The following is a 19,042-nucleotide window of genomic DNA, read 5'->3' on the forward strand; positions in this document are numbered from 1 at the left end:
CCAACCCATCCCCGCCCTATGCCATTACTGCCCAGCTACCACTGTCGCGAGCCTCTTTTCTCTCGATTCTCTTTTTTGCCACTAAAAACCCTAGATCTAGGGTTTGCGCCAATTGTGCGAGGAAGTGGATGAGATGAGGAGAAGAGGAAGGGGAATGAAAAGTAGATTGTAGTGGTGTGTTGGTGTTGTTAATGGGAGTTGAAGAGAAAGGAGAAGGAGGATGAGAAGAAAAAAGATAGGGTTTTTAGATTATGGTAGTGCAACGGTGGTGTTGGTGGCAATTGAAGCAAAAGCCGATATAAAGGGGGAGGGGAAAAATAAAGAAGAGAGAGGAAGCATGGAGGGCTTGGGGGTCATTGGAGCTAATGCACTAAACCATAGAGGATTTGGACTGATGTAGCACATGTTTAGTTATAATATTTATTATTTAGTTATGCCTTATTGTAATGTGGTTATTATGAATCCCCCCCCCCTACATAGTTATGATGGATGATTGTCATTACATCATTTAACTGTTGTAAAATAATTATGCAAATTTTAGCATTATTTCAAATTAAAGAAAAGTCAATCCAACCATATGTGATCTTTTTCACTACTATTGGATGGTCCGATATAATGAAGATGATTTCAATCTCCCCATTTCAACTTAGAACTCCCTCGACCAAAAATAAAAATGAAACAAAACAAAAATATATTTTCTATTTTACAGAAACAAGAAACATGTAAACCAAACAATCCCAAATGCCGACGTTGGGGCTTCCCAAATTTCCTCCTAAAACAATCTCAAATGCTCAGCCACTTCCTTCAAGTTCCAACACCCACCCAAAAATATATGCACACCGTAGGAGTTCATTTTTTTTAAAAGAAACAAAGAAAAAAAAAAAAAACACAATCAAGCCTTTTTAAAGCGTATTTCTCAAATTTAAGCCTTTTCAAATTCAAATATTTTTTTTGAAGTGTGTTAATTTAAATTTGAGAAATAAATTTAAAAATACCTCCATTTGAGAAATATTTTTTTCAAAAAAAAGCAAAGTTAAAAAATCCGAGTTATTTACAAACTCGATTACTTCAATTTCTGCATGTCTCATGTTTCTCTACATAAAATCATTGCTGCAGATTTATCCTAATTATGATCTGATAAGGAATATAAGTCAAAACCATCTTTTTATATTTCCCACGATCTTATAGGTGAAAACTTGAGAAAAAATGGCTCCACAAGCACAAGTCAGTTGATCTCCAACTGCTGAAGCTGAACCGCCGAAAAATAAGCTCACACAAGGAATTCACTAGGTTCATGGGTAATCCAACCCAAATTAGGGCCCACCTCATACAAGTGCAAAACTTCAACAACCTAAGCTCCAAGAGATACCCTAATACCTAAGCCCCTATTTTAAAAACAAAATAACATGGTGACAATATCTGCAGCAAATACAACTCAACCCTTGCTCCTAAATTAAAAGGATGCTTCCTCGAATGAACGAGTAACGATTTATTGCAGCCTAGGCGATTACATGAAAAATGCATACAGAATTGAGGCCTAAGTACAGTTACATAAGTACACACATCAGAAAATGATGCAAACTGACAGCCTCGGACCGACATCGACAAGTTGCGTGCACAATAGACTGAAAATAATTGTTGCTCCATGCAGTTCTGGGCACAACTATGTCTTCAATGGACAATCAAGTGCGAGATTATTTACCCACAAGAACAGAGGACCACAGATGCCTGAGCTAATCCTTGCCACGGCAAAACCAGAGGTTGAAGCAACAATTCCTCATCTTTCAATCAAGATGCACTTCCATTCACAACCAGAAAATGAGTGTCCCAGCTAGAGTTGAGGTACAAATTGACAAACTGTACACTTCGGCTGCATTCATAATGTACGTACTTGGTTCGTTCTTCAATGCAAATATCATCTCGGAGTCAATCTGTCTCTCCCAGCCTGAGCCTGCACATAATATTAAGACATCTAAAAAATAATTACAAAAGATAAATGATTAAACATCATACAGAACACTTTAAGCGCTAATAGGTTTGCTCATCTGGTCTTTCAGGAGGTAAATTAGCCGGTAAAAATTGAGCACGATTGAACAGTTTCATGCCCTTCCCACATTTGTATAATTATGATCAATTTTTTAGGACACAAATTCAATACCCAATTACCAGAATAGTACTTTGAGCATGAAGTGGTTTTAGGCAACAAATGTATGTGCCCCTACACATCCCAACTAAACAAGAAAATTATGATCAAATTTGTACATGGCATTTAACATCAGTCCTTGTCAACTTACAGAATATAGATCATTTACTTTTATTTGTCGGCTTGGCAACCACTGATTTGAGTTCAGAAAATAATTACTACTACCATTGGTAAACAATAACAAATTGTTAGTATGTTACTCAAGATATGCTCAAGACATTACCTGAGTTGCATATACTGCGCTTTCTGCCAGGTACTTGACAAACTCCTGCTTTTTCATTTCAAAATTAATCCTCATATTGTCCAGTAATGCTTGTTCCCTCTGCATATCTTCCAGAACTCTCTCTTTTTTCCATTGCATCTCCTTTATCCGCTTTTCAGTTTCAAAATAGTTTGCAGGTTGTTTTGAGGCCCCGTGGCTTTTGGGGAATTTTACATCTATGCCTTCCCTTATATTCAGATAGATTCAAAAGGAACAATGCAGCAGCAGGAACAAAGATCAAAATTGTAATTAGACTTGACAGTTTCATCAAGAAAAATAACACAAACTTATTTGATGCAATATAAAGATCATAAATATATGCAAGGGAAAACGGTTCAAATTGTTAGAGATAACACCAGCAGGAAGAACATTTGAACAGAAACGAAAATTTGCTAGAATGACAGGAAAATTTCTTTTGGACAGCCATAACGAGTTTAACCTTACAGACCAAATGCAGATTGAACATCAGCTAGTGGCTGAAAGAAAATCACATGGATTGCAACTATCCTCAGAATCCTGAACTTTTGAAGGGAACAAAGACATAGTTGGCACATCATAAATATTCTATTTGTCAAAAAGCAAGGGAGGATATTTCAACCACCTTAGTTGACAACACAACAGAACTTCAGAAAGTGGTCTTAATTTCAAAGACGCATTAGAAGTAAATCATAAACATTCCTTAGATTTGCAACAAATCATAAAATTTCGAAGAGGAGAATATGGGGGGGAGTTTATTATCATATATATAATTGAAAAAAATATTACCCTATTAGGTTGAGGTTCTTACCGATCGCCCAAAGAAAACATGCCAGTAGTTTTTATTATCCCACCATCTAAAGATATGGCTCCATCACTTATACAAGGAAGAGCCTGTAACATGTCTGCCCTTGAACTGTACACTTGAAGATGGGAGAAGAGATTATAGAAAAGAGTCTCCCTAAGGCCATGCCCATCGGCTGTGACACAAAATAAGTTGAAATTATCAATGTTAACCATATTCACTGCAAACCCAAGAAATCCGCGCGGAGTCTCGCCATTGGGTAATCTTGGCTTGAAAAGATCAAGCTGCATCTGGGGGTCCTCAGCTACAAACTCGCCATGGAATTGTCTGACAAGAAAAATAAATGTTTTATAATATCAACAAACTAGAACTCCAGATTGCACAAGAAAAAGATGATACATGGGGCCACATACCTTAAACTTTCAAGACAAATGACTTGAAAACGGCCATCCAAATGCCTCCCTATGGAAGTTCCAAGCCCATGAAGACCAGATCTTTTACTTACAGAACCATCATTTTCGTATGTTTCCAGAGCTTTAACACCATCATAAGTCTTGCAGACAACTGCCAACATAGTTTCTATACCCAAGTACTCCGAGAGAAGCCTGACTCCAGAGTTGGAAAAACAGAACATGTCAAGTATACTATAGATCACTAATAACTGTAAGACTCTGACTACACCTTAATCAACATGCTGTAGGAAGTCTACCATCCATGAGCCAGTAAAGGTAGCAAACCATCTTAACATCAGAACTGCCAAGACATCAATGTAACAACTACACTCATTGCACCCATCCAAAAACACACACGTCCATGCAAACTTCAAATGAACCTAATAATATACTAAACATTTACCAGATTACAGCTATTCAATCACTAGAGCTATATATCATTAGGATGGGACAATTAATTCTTTACCATGTCCATGTCAAAATAGCTGAAAAATGATCGAACACAGTTAAATAAGAAGCAATGACAATAGTACAAAGTAAACAATTAAAAACACAGAAGACTGCAATTTCAAACCAACCTGCTGAGATTGTCATCATCCACTTTCCCAAGTGTAGCAACAATACCCAACACATCCTTGGTCAACAGAAGATTAGAAGCCTCATTGCCATGGCGAGTTTTCAGCAAGCACAAAATGCCAGCTGCGGATTTCTCGTGCCCTATTATATGTTCTAATGGTTCCTCCTCACTGTCCACACCAGTATGATCCTCATCTTCCATCATAGGCATACTTGATGAATGATATTTCCCAAGATTAACTAAGATAATAATTATCAGGAAAAAATATAAGCGAATGACACAAGTAAATCATACATTATCGCAAGAGAATCAAGATCCTAACTTCTTCAAACTCAAAATTATTAAAGTTTGAATGCAGATCTTACTAACATAATAACTTAATTCCATGTAATCGTAATAAAAAAGCATGAAGTTGATCTTCGGTGTGAACAAGGGGTACAACAGAAATTGGAGAAATTTAATGAGTTATGCTCATTAGAAATGCATTATTGACGAAAACCAATCACACTCACGGAGCACACTATGTGGCCTCTGCTTATGGGCTTAGGACACATAATTTTTGCTAATTGGCACTTGAATGCTGCATCTTCCCTTTTGCTATGACAACATATACCAATCAAGCTAATTTCTGGCAGTTTCTTTTTTTTTTTTTTTTTTTTCCAAAAACGTAATATCCTAAAACATTTAATTAGAAAATTAGACAGTAAATTTTACAAAGACGGTGACCCAAACTAAAAATTAGAAAATAATATACCTTGCATGTCGAGAATCGAGTCATCCAAGCTGTTTTTCTGAGCCTTCATATTTTTTACATTGTCTTCATGCTCTTTTATTTTTAGGCCTATCATTTGTAGATCATCCTGGAGCTTCTGCAGGAATTAAAGCAACACAAAGTTACTCCAATTGACCAACCCCCACTTATAATGTATATAAACAGTTTAACAGGATATATGCACCATGAACAACTTTGTCATAACCAGGATGAGAACTAAAACACGAGATCCATTGACCATAACATTATGACTCAACTTCAAATAATCCTTAACAACCTTAGAAGTAAATGAAACTGTTTCTCCCTGACAGAATGCTCCATTTTGCACTTCATCCCTTGGAGTTAGACAGGAATCATTCTGACCAACTTGCTTCAGTGCTGATGAATCTTGGATGGATAAAGCATTTGTATGGACCGTAAGCTGAAAGAAACAAATCATCAGATATCTACAAATATCATTTCCAAGAAAATATTGTCACGCCCCGAAAATTTACACAATATAGATCCACTAACTTCCATTGTTTAATGTAAACGGAAACCAAAACTCAATATTAACATTATCCTCAAATCTCCAACATTTGTATTCATTAACCATTAAGAGATATACAAAAGAATGTTTCACATGCGGTTATATATTCAACATTTCTAAAATATGAATCTATAGCATGTAGCAAAGAAGTTTAGCACGAATTAATACCCTCACGGGCTATAAATTCCAAGGCTTAAGCCCGGTTACACAAAAGTGATTTCAAACCCATACACATAAAGCCCTTGCCTTGTCAAAAATAGTTGCAACAACGAAAAGAGCCTTGTGCTCTCAAAACATATCTCCACGCCTCTAACTTGGTAGGATCGCCACATCCTTTCTCATACAAAATCCAATAAGAGTGAGCACAAATCCCAATAGGAAAATCTTAACAAAGTATATACATTTTATACAATCTCATGGGATGAATGCATATGCCAAACCACGTTCAAAAACATATATCTTTATCCTTTGAAACTTTTGTGCACAATGCAATCTTGAAAATTTAATAATAAAATAATTTCAATGTAGTTCAACGGAGAGGTAAATACAACTCAGGTAATCCCTAGGTTGGTATCTGCAAGTAGGCATAACAAGCACTATCAAATCCTCACTTTACCAGTAGCTAACCCGAAGGCACGTGGTATCTTCTCCGCGCGTGTTTTCAGTCTTTCACCGTGAACACTCTGGCCAACTTAACCAATACCAACTGAACCAATACCAACTGCACCCCTATCCGGACTTACCAACGTATTTACTCCAAAAACAAATCAATGTAATCTTATTTCACAAAACAATTTCCTTTTTCCAATGCAACAATTAAAATCAACCGCATCAATGCTAAAATGACATGGCGATGCAAAAATGTCCAATCATAATCCATTTTCAATTTCCCCCACACAATTCTCCATTTGTGATCACTTTCCACATCTATTATCAATGCAATATCGTATCACATTACAAGAGACAAAATAATACAACATTACCCTTCAAGCATTTTTCATATATTAATCATCATAATATAATTCTAAAGGATGATATAACAACCACAACATTCATGTATTCTCCACATGTTAATATCTATTTTTCCACTTGGTCACTTCAAGACCAACCAATAATAAGCTATACAACAAGCTTCAATTTAACCATTTCTCATTTTCTTTCCATGTGATTTCCTCTTTATACACAATCATAGGAATATCTCTATCACGTAATACAAAACAACCATAGATTTCTTAACCTCTTATCATTTTCCAAAAAAAAAAAAAAACCCAATACCTAGGGTTTCCACAAAACTACGTTTTTCTTCATTTTTGAAAGGATTTTTCCAAGACAACATCCCTCCTTAACAATATAGTTCATATCCTCAAGAGTTTTTAGAAAAACATTGAGAAAACCCACTTTTAAAATCAACATCAAGAACTCATGAGCCAAAATCAAAGTTCAATACTATAAGAGGAAGTTCCAAAATCAACATTAACTTGCAAAAATGTATATATAGCTCTAAGAGAATCCCTACCTCAAGTTTGGAAGAGGAAGGAAAGAAAAACCCTAAAAATAGATGTTGATGAAAACTCGATTTAATCGGTGAGAACGTAGCCCTCGTTGCTCTCTTCGATTCAGTGTAAGAAGCCCTCTCAAATTCTTGATAGATCTTGCTATATCTTAGAGAGAAGATTGAAATTTGGTGGTTTGTAGAGAGAAAGGAGAGCAAAAATGGATATATATATACACAGAGAGAACTTAAAAAGTGGTCAAAACACCCTTTTGGCTTCAGTTTTGGGAAAAAAAGAGCACGAAATTCGAGAGTGACGCACCGAATCTGCTCGTGCGGTTCCAATTTCGCACGAGCGGTTTGGTATTGCTCTTCACGAGCAAAATGACCTAGAGGCGGCCCAAAAAATCCACCCAAATCCGCTCAAGCGGTTCCTAATTCCGCAAAAAAACCCCTCCACTGAGTGGTTCCACTCAAGCGATTCCACCAATCCGCACAAGCGGTTTTGCCAGGCAGCCCAGAAAATGATTTTACACCCCAAGGCAAGTTCTAACCCACAAAACTCAAAATTTTCAACTCGGAAACATTAAAAGAGGTTAAGTAAGAGTAGAAAGAAATTTCAACGACTCAAAATAATGAACAAAACATCGAAAGAAGTACATACTACTCCACTATGCAAAACAATTCAAACCTAAAACCACGGTATATCACAACCTTCCCCCCTTAGGAAATTTCACCCCCGAAATTTGGTTACACCTCTTACCAACACGTCCAAAGAACAAGAACAAAACAACAAGGCTCTGAGTGGTAACAACCACACTAATGACAAAAAGAATCCACAATGACAACAATTCAATTATAACATGAAGATCTTAATCTCAATAACATTTTACTATCATTATCAAAATCTTTCTGTGGGCCAAGGCCACAATCGAACAACTACTAATATGATAATCACAAGCACGAGTTCAACAACAATTGTAACAATCCTACAATAGTTCTCATGCTTAAAAGACAACAACAATTACAACAAGAAATGGTTTACAATATCAACTATTTATTCTCAAACATAAGAGTGATTACAATCTAGAACAACTAAGCGTTCTTAAACAAATCCGAATACTTGGAGCAGACTTCCGCCTCTCATTCCCAAGTTGCCTCCTCAACTCCATGGTGCCTCCACAACACCTTCACTCAACACTTGTTCTCGAGCATCTAAAATTTGAACTGGCCGCTCTTCATATGAGACATCCTCATTTACCTCCAAATCAACCCAATCAAGCACATGGGAAGGGTCGGGTTCATACTTTCTAAGCATAGATATATGGAACACGTTGTGAACCCCCGAAACCTGTGGTAGTAAGGTCAAACGGTATGTCACTTCTCCAACCCAATCTAAAATCTCAAAAGGTCCAATAAACCTAGGAGACAATTTACCACTCTTACCAAATCTCATCAAATCCCGCCTCAGTGAGATTTTAAGAAACACATGGTTACCAACCTCGAAAGATAGAGGTTGTCTTCTCTTATCAGCATAACTCTTCTGTTGGCTTTGAGTCATAACTAAACTCTTTCGAATGAGAACAACTTTCTCAATCGTCTCTCTAACAGTCTCCGGGCCCTACATCGGTGCATCACCCACCTCAGCCCAACAAACCGGTGATCTACAAGGTCGGTCCTACAAGGCCTCAAACGGTGCCATCTCAATACTAGCTTGATAGCTATCTATAGGCGAACTCAATCAACGATAGGTGCCTCTCCCAAGACGCCTTGAAATCAAGGACACAAGCTCTAAGGATGTTCTCCAAAATCTGAATGGCGCGCTCTGACTGCCCATCGGTCTGAGGATGATAAGCGATGCTAAAGGTCGACTTAGTTCCCAAGGCTTTGCCACAACCGGACAGTAAAATGAGGATCTCTATCTGAGACAATGGTCACAGGGACCCCATGAAGTCGAACTATCTCCCTAATATATAACTCGGCCAAATGCTCAATTGGGTTACCAATGCGCATCAGAATGGAGTGTGTAGACGTAGTCAACCTATCGACAATCACCCAAACGACATTATTGCCCCGTTGTGTTCTAAGAAGCCCAACTACAAAATCCATGGTAATATGCTCCCATTTCCACTCGGCTATCGATAAGGGTTGTAGCAAACTTGCTGGCTTTTGATGCTCGGCTTTCACTTGTTGACAAGTAAGGCATTTCAAAACAAATAAAGCGATATCACGCTTCATACCCCTCCACCAAAACTGGCGACTAAGATCATGATACATTTTTGTGCCTCCCCGATGTACCGTAAGGCATGAGTGACGAAACTCTCGGAGAACCTCTTCTTTACAAGATTCCGGCACAAACAAATGGTTTACACTAAAATCTGAGTGTATGTTCAAACCCTTCTCTTCCTTCCCGTTGGAGATCCTATCACGGATTGTCTCCACCTCACGGTCACCCTATTGTGCCTCGATGACTCTACTAGTCAAGGTAGGTTGAGCAATCACGATAAACAAGGTAGCACCCACGCTAGACTCGCCCAATTGCAAATCAAACACACTGATATCGCCTAGCATATCCCATTCCCGAATGGCCACGCTTGCCAAACTACTCACGGATTTTTGACTCAAGGCATCGGCTACTACATTGGCCTCCCCCGGATGATAGTGTAACTCGAAGTCATAATCTTTCATAAATTTCATTCATCTCCATTGACGTAAATTTAAGTCTTTCTAGGAAAACAAACATTTTAGACTCTTATGATCAGAGAAAATATCAAACTTTTCACCATACAAATAATGCCTCCAAATTATCAAAGAAAAAATTACCGCTGCTAACTCTACGTCATAGGTGGGGTAGTTCTTCTCATGAGTTTTCAATTGTCGTGAACCATAGGCCACAACCTTCCCTTCATGCATCAATACGCAACCAAATCCATCCTTGGACGCATCATTATACACGGTATAACCTAAACCTCTTTCTAGAAATATCAAAACCGATGCAGTGGTCAACCTAGTCTTAAGTTTTTGGAATAACTTCTCGCAAGTCTCGTTCCATACGAATTTGACACCCTTCCTTGTCAACTTGGTCAACGGTGCGCTAGTTTAGAGAAGTCCCTTACAAAATGACGATTATACCCGGCTAACCTCAAGAAACTCTAGATTTCAAAAATATTTCTAAGTTGTTCCTAATCTTGTACGGCATCTATCTTAGAAGAGTCTACAGTTACTCCTTCTCTCGACATAACATGCCCCAAGAACTTCACTTCGGTCTACCAAAACTCGCATTTCTCAAATCTAGCATATAATTGGTGCACCCTAAGCAAGTCAAGCACTATCAGCAAGTGTTCCTCGTGCTCCTCCTCCTCGTTTGAATAAATTAAGATATCGTCCACAAAGATGACCACGAAGCAGTCTAATAATTCTCGGAAGACTTGGTTCATCATGTCAATAAAGGAAGTAGGAGCATTGGTTAAACCAAAAGGCATTACAAAGACTTCATAATGGCCATAACGCGTGCAAAAGGCCGTTTTCTAGATATCCCCCCCCCCCCCCCCCGGGACTCTGAACTGATGGTATCTCGACCTTAAGTCTATCTTCGAAAAGCAACAAGACCCCCTAATTGGTCAAATAAGTCATCTATTCTGGGTAGAGGATACTTGTTCTTAATGGTAACTCGATTCAACTTGCATTATCAATACATAACCGCAACGACCCATCCTTCTTTTTCGCAAAGAGAGCCGGCGCTTCCCAAGGTGATGTACTAGGGCAAATGAAGCCCTTATCTAAGAGTTCTTGGAGTTGAATCTTAAACTTATGTAATTCCGCGTGTGCAAATCTATATGGTGCCATGGAAATTGGTGTTGTGCCAGACACTAAATCAATAGAGAACTCGAACTCTCGGTAGGATGGCAAACTAGTAAGATCTTTGGAAAAAAACATCTAGGCATTCACAAACTACCCGCGGAAATTCTACTCGGACCCCATTACTCTCACTATCCAAGAGAGTAACAAGAAGACAACTAAGCTTGCCCCTACCCAAAGGGCCATAAACTGGTGATAATACTCTATCAACTCGGTCCCCTAAAAAATAAAAAACAGTCACCACTCGAGGTGCACACCGCAACCCTTTGATGGTAACAATCAATCACAGCACGATACGAAGACAACCAGTCCATGCCCAAAATAACATCAAAACTCGACATGTCTTGCAACACAAATGCAAAAGGAAGTTGACACCCGGCAACCTCTATCTCATAACCATGACACCCTCGATCCAAGTCCACCTTACCCTCAACTGGTGACTCTATCTTGAGTGGAGACACTAATTGAGCCACCTCTAACCCTAATGTAGAAGCAAAAGCAGAAGACAAATAAATGCGACGCACCCGTATCTATCAACACATTAGCCAAAGAATTGCATAAAATAAAAATACCTTTCACAATAAAAGACCCTGGCAACTGCTCTGGCGTTGTAACAGCATACACGCGCTCTTGTGGCCTCTGATCAACCTGCTCATCTCTCGGAGCATAGGCTTGCTGAACTAACTGAGTCGAAACGGCTCCCTGATTAGCTCGTGGGGTCTGAACTGAATGAGCATGCAGATGGCTTTGAGTCTGCCTCGACCCTGATGTGTCAGATGTGCCTCCCAACTGTGGGCAAACTCTCAAGTGCCCCGCTTGACCGCATGAAAGCAAATAGATCCTTGCCCCTTACTCTTGGACTGACTCTAAGATCGGTTAGGCGGCGGTGGTGGTAACATTTGTTGCCCTCCTCCCTTCAGTGGACAGGAAATAGTCTTATGACCCGGTTAGCCACATTTGAAACAAGTAAAGCTCCCCTGAGCATTCCTCTTCGTGCTAACACTTGGCAATGGAAAAGTAGATCTAGGCTGCTGAGATTGGGGTTGTGATGAAGAAGTGCCCATGTTCTTCTTGCTAGGTCTAAAGTCCCCCTGTGACTCCTAGCCCCTAGACCTCGAACCCCAAAATCTCTCCTCCTCGGCCTGCACAGTAATCTCTGCATGTGCCGCAGCCTCCATAAGATGGTCATAGTTCCAGATCATATTCCCGGCAACCTTGAACAAAATCTTCGTTCTTAATCTCTTCTCAAACTCTATACAACAACGTTCCTCTGTTGTCACCAATTCCAGTGCAAACCGGGACAAACTAGTGAAAGTCGCCTCAAACTCGGCCACGGACATGTTAAGTTGCTTGAGGTTTTGAAATTCTTGCCTTAATCTCTCCCTAGCAGTGGGAGGAAGGTTTGGAAAGCAATGACAAAAGCTTCCTATGTCGGTTCCACTCTACCCTTGGCGTACTTCCACACTGGCCCACATCCCCTTTGAGGTAGTAACTCGCTAGAGTCACCCTTAGTTCACTATCATCAATGTGAAGCACCTCAAATGTCTTCACCGTTTGCTCGGGCCACTCATTTGCCTTCTTGGGCTTGGGACCACCATGAAACTCATCCGGCTTGGCCCGCAAAAACTCTCTGGTGAAAAAACTCACCCTTAACTCCACGGCGTTCTCTCGGGCTTGGTTCTCTGCCATCAAAATGTCATTGACTCTCTTAAAGCCCCCGCCATCTCTCGGGCTAAGGCACCCATTACGGCTTGACCCGCTTGTTCCATTTGCTCGGCCACATTAGCTTGGCTGAACCCTTCCTCGCACACTGGAACCTCATGAACCGGTACTTCATGCATACCTCAGCAAGGCCTACCGCACCTCGCGCCTCTACCACCACGGGCTTGACCTCTCCTTGACACCCTAATCAAGGATAAAAATAAACAATTTAGCACACAAACTCAAATGTGCTCGCAACTTATCTCACACGTCTTATCACAACAATTCTATATATTTCCATATCACAAAACACTTAATTTCACTCCACATAAGCACATACGGATCACTCCTTTACGATGAAATTTGTCCCACGAAATACCAAGAATTCATAGTAGAATGAGTATTGATCAAGTACTCTTCTAATAAGACCTCAAGGGATTTAATAGGCGCAAATCACATCCCAAAAGTTTAATCACATACCCATCCAGTAACATAAATATGTTATCACATAACACCTAATACATAGAACATGTCCTAATTAAGCGAAATGAACCCATTGTGGATAAACAACCACTTCTCGCGAGCACCAAGTATTCAAACCCAGTAGCCCTGATACCAAGTTGTCATGCCCCTGAAAATTTACATTATAGATCAACTAATTTCCATTGTTTAATGTAAACGGAAACCAAAACTCAATATTAACATTTTCCTCAAATCTCCAACATTTGTATTCATTAACCATCAAGAGATATACAAAAGAATGTTCCACATGCGGTTATATATTCAACATTCCTAAAATATGAATCTCTAGCATGTAGCAAGGAAGTTTAGTACGAATTAATGCCCTCAAGGGCTACAAATTCCAAGGCTTAAGCCCGATTACACAAAAGTGGTTTCAAACCCATATACATAAAGCCCTTGGCTTGTCAAAAAAAATTGCAACAACAAAAAGAGCCTTGTGCTCTCAAAACATATCTCCACGCCTCTAACTTGGCGGGATCACCACATCCTTTTCTACACAAAATCTCATAGGGTTGACTACAAAGCCTAGTAGGAAAACCTTAACAAAGTATATACATTTTATATAATCTCATGGGATGAATGCATATGCCAAGCCATGTTCAAAGACATATATCTTTATCCTTTGAAACCTTTGTGCACAATGCAATCTTGAAAATTTAATAATTCAATAATTTCAATGTAGTTCAATGGGGCAGTAAATACGACTCAAGTAATCCCTAGGTTGGTGTCAGCAAGTAGGTATAACAAGTACTACCAAATCTCCACTTTACCGGTAGCTAACCGGAAGGCACGTAGTACCTCATCCGCGTGTGTTTTCGGTCTTTTACCATGGACACTCAGGCCAACTTTACCAATACCAACTACACCCCCTATATCCGAACTTACCAACGTATTTACCCTCAAAACAAATCAATATGATCTTATTTCACAAAACAATTTCTTTTTTCCAATGCAATAATTAAAAGCAATCGCATCAACGCTAAAATGGCATGGCGATGCAAAAATGTCCAATCATAATCCATATTCAATTTCCCCTCACAATTCTCCATTTGTTATCACTTTTCACATCTCTTATCAATGCAATAACGTAATACATTACAAGAGATAAAATAATACAACATTACCCTTCAAGCATTTTTTATATATTAATCATCATAATATAATTCTAAAGGATGATATAACAAACAACCTCAACATGCATGTATTCTCCACGTGTTAATCTCTATTTTTCCACTCGGTCATTTCAAGACCAACCAATAATAAGCTATACAACAAGCTTCAATTTAACCATTTCTCATTTTCTTTCCATGGAATTTCCTCTTTATACACAATAATAGGAATATCTCAATCACATATTCACCATAATACAAGACAACCATAGATTTCACAACCTCTTATCATTTTCCAAAAAAAAAATCCCCAATTTCTAGGGTTTCCAGAAAACTAGGCGTAGGTTTGGTTTGGTTTGGTTTGGTTTGGTTTGGTTTTGGGAGAGTAGTTTTTAAAATTTGTTTTGAGGAGAGAGTTTAGAAATTTTTTTGGTTTATTTGGTTGTGTATGTGGAAAGTAGTTTTGAAATTTGGGAGTTTGGAATGATTTGATATTTTGTTATAATTGAGTAGATGTGTGTGAGAGAAAAAGTGATTGAGAATGAGAGAGGAGAGAGAAAAAGTGATTGATTGATAGGTAAGAGAGAGAGAGAGTGATTTTGGAAATTGTTTTGAAAAATTTACAAACCAAACTAACATTTTAGAAAAAAATTTCCAAAATCACTCTAGAAATCCAAACCAAACATACCCTAGGGTTTTCTTCATTTTTGAAAGGGTTTTTCCAAGACAACATCCCTCCTTAACAATATAGTTCATACCCTCAAGAGTTTTTAGAAAAACATTGAGAAAACCCACTTTTAAAATCATCAAGAACTCATGAGTCAAAATCAAAGTTCAATACTACAAGAAGTTCCAAAATCAACATTAACTTGCAAAAATGTATATATAACTCTAAAAAAATCCCTACCTCAAGATTGGAAGAGGAAGGAGAAAAAAATCCTAAAAATAGATGCTGATGAAAACTCGATTCGATCGGTGAGAACGTAGCCCTCGTCGCTCTCTTTGATTCGGTGGAAGAAACCCTCTTAAATTTTTGGTAGATCTTGCTAAATCTTAGAGAGAAGATTGAAATTTGGTAGGTTTGTAGAGAGAAAGGAGAGCAAAGATGGATATAGAGAGAGAGAGAGAGCTGAAAAAGTGATCAAAACACCCTTTTGGCTTCGGTTTTGAGAAAAAGGAGCACAAAATTCGAGAGTGACGCGCCGAAATCTGCACGTGCGGTTCCAATTCCGCACGAGCGGAATCCCAAATCCGCACGAGCGGTTTGGTGTTGCTCTTCACGAGCGGAATGATCTAGAGGCAGCCCAAAAAATTCACCGAAATCCGCTCGAGCGGTTCCTAATGCGGAAATTCTGCCCAAAAAACCCCCCTCCACTGAGTGGTTCTACTCGAGTGGTTCCACCAATCCGCATGACCAGTTTTGCCAAGCAGCTTAGAAAATGATTTTACACCCCAAGGCAAGTTCTAACCCCCAAAACTCAAAATTTTCAACTCGAAAACATTAAGAGAGGTTAAGTAAGAGTAGAAAGAAATTTCAAGGACTAAAAACAATGAACGAAACACCGAAGAAGTACATACTACTCTACTACACAAAACTATTCAATCCCAAAACCCGGGGCATAACAAATAGAGTATGAAAAGCTCACACACATCTCTTTTAAAATAGGGTCTTGCTAAATAACAATCCTAAGAGCTGTCAATAACAAACACAAAATGCCAAAACATTTATAATCCCAATACACTTTCCAAATATCCCAAAACACTTTTATATATGTTTTTACACTTCTAACACATTTTCCAACACTAACAACAGTCCCAAGGGCTGTTTTTAGCATTTTCCTATAAAATAATATGCTGCACCATCTTCATTTATTTCCATTGATGCAATAAACAAGCACATATGGATCAATATATAAACCATAACATCAAGAGATTATTTTTTTTAAACCAAAGAACAATTGGATACCCTTGTGAAGATCAAACGGATACTGAATCAAGGTGAAAGAGAAATAAATTTTAGGCCCTATGCAATACACCAGCTTTCAAAATATTGAGACGCTCTATTTTCAGATGCTAACTTAAGCAACTCTGTATCTCAAGAAATCAATTTTTTGAAGCAGTACACTACAAATGGTCGCTGCAAATGGTATGATCATTAGCCAACAAACTTTGAAATATCCTTAGAAGTTTAGTTAGCAGTACAAGACTTATGATAAAGAGGGGCAATTGTTTCCTGAAATAAAACAAACATGAGATCAAAAGTTAGATGCTCCAGTTCCAGCCACATTTTCTTGTCCATCATTTGATTTTTGACAAGGAAATGTTCTTCCAGATCAACAACAATGCCTCTCCCTGTGGTATATATTATATAAATTAAACTCTTCTTTTAAGAACCTAGCTACTTCCTACGAGAAAAGTCTTCAGTCTCTCCTAAAAGAATTCAGCATTTTTGCTGCCAACAATGAGAAGTTAGATTGGATTTGTAGCAAGAACATGAAGAAATGATTGAGAACCCAATGCCACTGCTTCTTAGAGGCCACTGCATGCGACCTATGGATATGTGAAAGGAACTAAAAGAAAATAATTGTCGAAAGGAAAATGATGGTCCAGATTACTTTAAATGGTACAGCAGACATTTTCAGACTTCAAAACTAACAAAAACTATGCTATAATACAATGCACATAAGGAATTGAATAATCCAACAGCCCTCAAGAAATTTGGCTTCAATGTTACTAACAAGAAATAATGAAGGTTTCATACTTTCATGTCTTTAGTTATTAACTCTGCATTACCTACAATAAACAAATGCCAAAACAAACCAACAATTGCACACAGAACACATACAAAACAAACTACCTTGAATGGCAGTGTTCAAAATAACTGCCACCATTAAATTGTTTTTGACATTGTTGTCCTGCATGGGGAGAGTACGATCCAATGTTAATTATCAATCGAGAAATGCTATTAATCAAGCACATATTCCCTCACAAAATTGGTTATGATCTCTGTATCGGAGCTAGGCATGTTTGAATTGAAATTGACTAAATTTTGATTAGGGTACCATTTGGTGGGTTTTATAAATCCAATGGTACTGCAAGCCTTGCTATTGACCAAAAAACCACATAAAAATATGGGGGAATTACATCCCAGTGGGGCAAAATTTTTATTTTATTTTTTTTTTTTTACACAAATATGGAAGAGTACAAGTCTACAGTTTTCACTTGCACCCCCATCACAGAATCACTTACACCCACATGTTTTTCCCACATAGTTTTGTAATTTTTTTTCTGTCCCATTGTACTGTAGTGTCCCCTAAAAATATTTTGCCCTTGTACTCTGTATTTTAGTGCTCTACAACCCTTTTCCACCTTAACTGTTGCGGTGCTAGCAATGGTCACAGAGCTTGGTCCTCACCATTAGTACACTTGTCCAAATCAGTCATGCATGGCTAATAGCAGCCAAAAAAATCTCTGATATCTCATTTCCCCAGCAAAAAAAATAAAAAATAAAATTAAAAAGCCTTCAATTCCCTCAAATCTCATTAAACCCACTTCGCCAAAGCCCTCCATATAGAAGCAGCACCACCAGTACCAATTTTCTTTTCTCAAAATTGGATCTTTAAACAATCATATTACATTTAAAAAATGCCATAAACTAGAAGAATTAAATTCACCAAAAGCTCACTTGACTTGAGAGACCCGAAATAAAACTCCTAAATCACTGATCACGAAAATCAGAAAGCACAAGAAAATGTGAACAAGTACAGTTATCGACCAAAGTACCAATACATACATTGTGTTTCAGCATTAAAATTTGAAGAAGTCGGAACAAGAAATGCGAAACCCTTTTCTCAGAAAGCGGAAAAGAAACACACCTGATGATTAGACGGAAACATGGCGGAAAGGACCTGGACTCTCTCTCTCTCTCTCTCTCTCTCTCTCTATATATATATATACTTATACACAGAGACACACCTGTTTCTCTCTCTCTCTCTCTCTCTCTCTCTCTAGATTGTCTCTCCCGTATCTAACAGCTGAATCTTAAAGGAAAGCATGCTTCTCTTTTAATTCATTCGCTGCGCAAACCCGCATGTTATAAAATTTAGGGCTCCGTTTGGTATCTCTCGCTCTTCTTTCTTTGGAGATGCGCTTTTGTTGAACAATTAATTCGAGAAATGTGAAATTTATAAAATTTCAGTTATCTTGACATCTCGTCTTCACATTTATTGTAATGGATTTAATTGTACTTAACAATTTTTGTGGGTAAATGATTTTGGAATACTCCTTCAACTCAAACAAGTCTTTGAAAGATTTTGTAGTTGTCACTTGAAAACAAGAGAAAAACGCCGGTCGATGGTGCTGGAATTAGCACTCCGACAAGTAAGACAGTTTTCCTTCAAAAAATAATTTTCTAGTAGTGCAAGTTTTTTAGAACATATCTTTCTTTCCCACTTTTTCCTCCTTTTATAAAGTCATTCTTCTAGAACTTTTTTCTTGTAGCTTAGGCCCTCATCACCACTTTTTCAGGCAGCCCGGATCCGCCTAACATGGTCTGGCCGACTTATCCGATGTACTCGACTCAAACATGCAACTCAGATACCCTTAATTCGGCGTGCTCCTCATTTTATTTTTTTTGTCTGTTCAACAATGGCTTTCAGTCCAATAGGCTTTGGCCTCATTTGGCCCATCTCAGATGGTTTTTGATGTACTCTGTTTGCTGTTTTAGGTATATTTTTGCTCGGCTCCCACAATTGCCCTCCGAGCACCAAGTTAACTCATATGCT

At 38.3% G+C, this 19,042-nt stretch overlaps 1 protein-coding gene across 2 annotated transcripts; it reads right to left on the minus strand.

Moving 5' to 3' along the window:
* Positions 1–1,265: 1,265 nt before the first annotated feature.
* LOC114287332 (protein DEFECTIVE IN MERISTEM SILENCING 3) lies at positions 1,266–18,542 on the minus strand. 2 transcript variants are annotated; one of them, XM_082884336.1, is made up of 9 exons: positions 18,134–18,451; positions 17,116–17,173; positions 5,325–5,468; positions 5,030–5,144; positions 4,277–4,514; positions 3,660–3,851; positions 3,253–3,573; positions 2,427–2,652; positions 1,266–1,951 (listed from the first exon to the last, which is right to left on the minus strand). In XM_082884336.1, exons 4-9 carry the CDS (start codon positions 5,121–5,123, stop codon positions 1,916–1,918), a joined length of 1,107 nt encoding a protein of 368 aa, XP_082740462.1. In that variant the 5' UTR covers positions 5,124–5,144; positions 5,325–5,468; positions 17,116–17,173; positions 18,134–18,451; the 3' UTR covers positions 1,266–1,915. The 2 variants fall into 2 exon arrangements, with proteins under 2 accessions (XP_082740462.1, XP_028086453.2); XM_028230652.2 differs by lacking the exon at positions 17,116–17,173 and having other exon boundaries at positions 18,134–18,542.
* Between the last annotated feature and the right edge of the window lie 500 nt (positions 18,543–19,042).

Source organism: Camellia sinensis, chromosome 1, assembly GCF_055761805.1.
Source record: "Camellia sinensis isolate YWXY chromosome 1, ASM5576180v1, whole genome shotgun sequence".
NCBI lineage: Eukaryota > Viridiplantae > Streptophyta > Magnoliopsida > Ericales > Theaceae > Camellia > Camellia sinensis.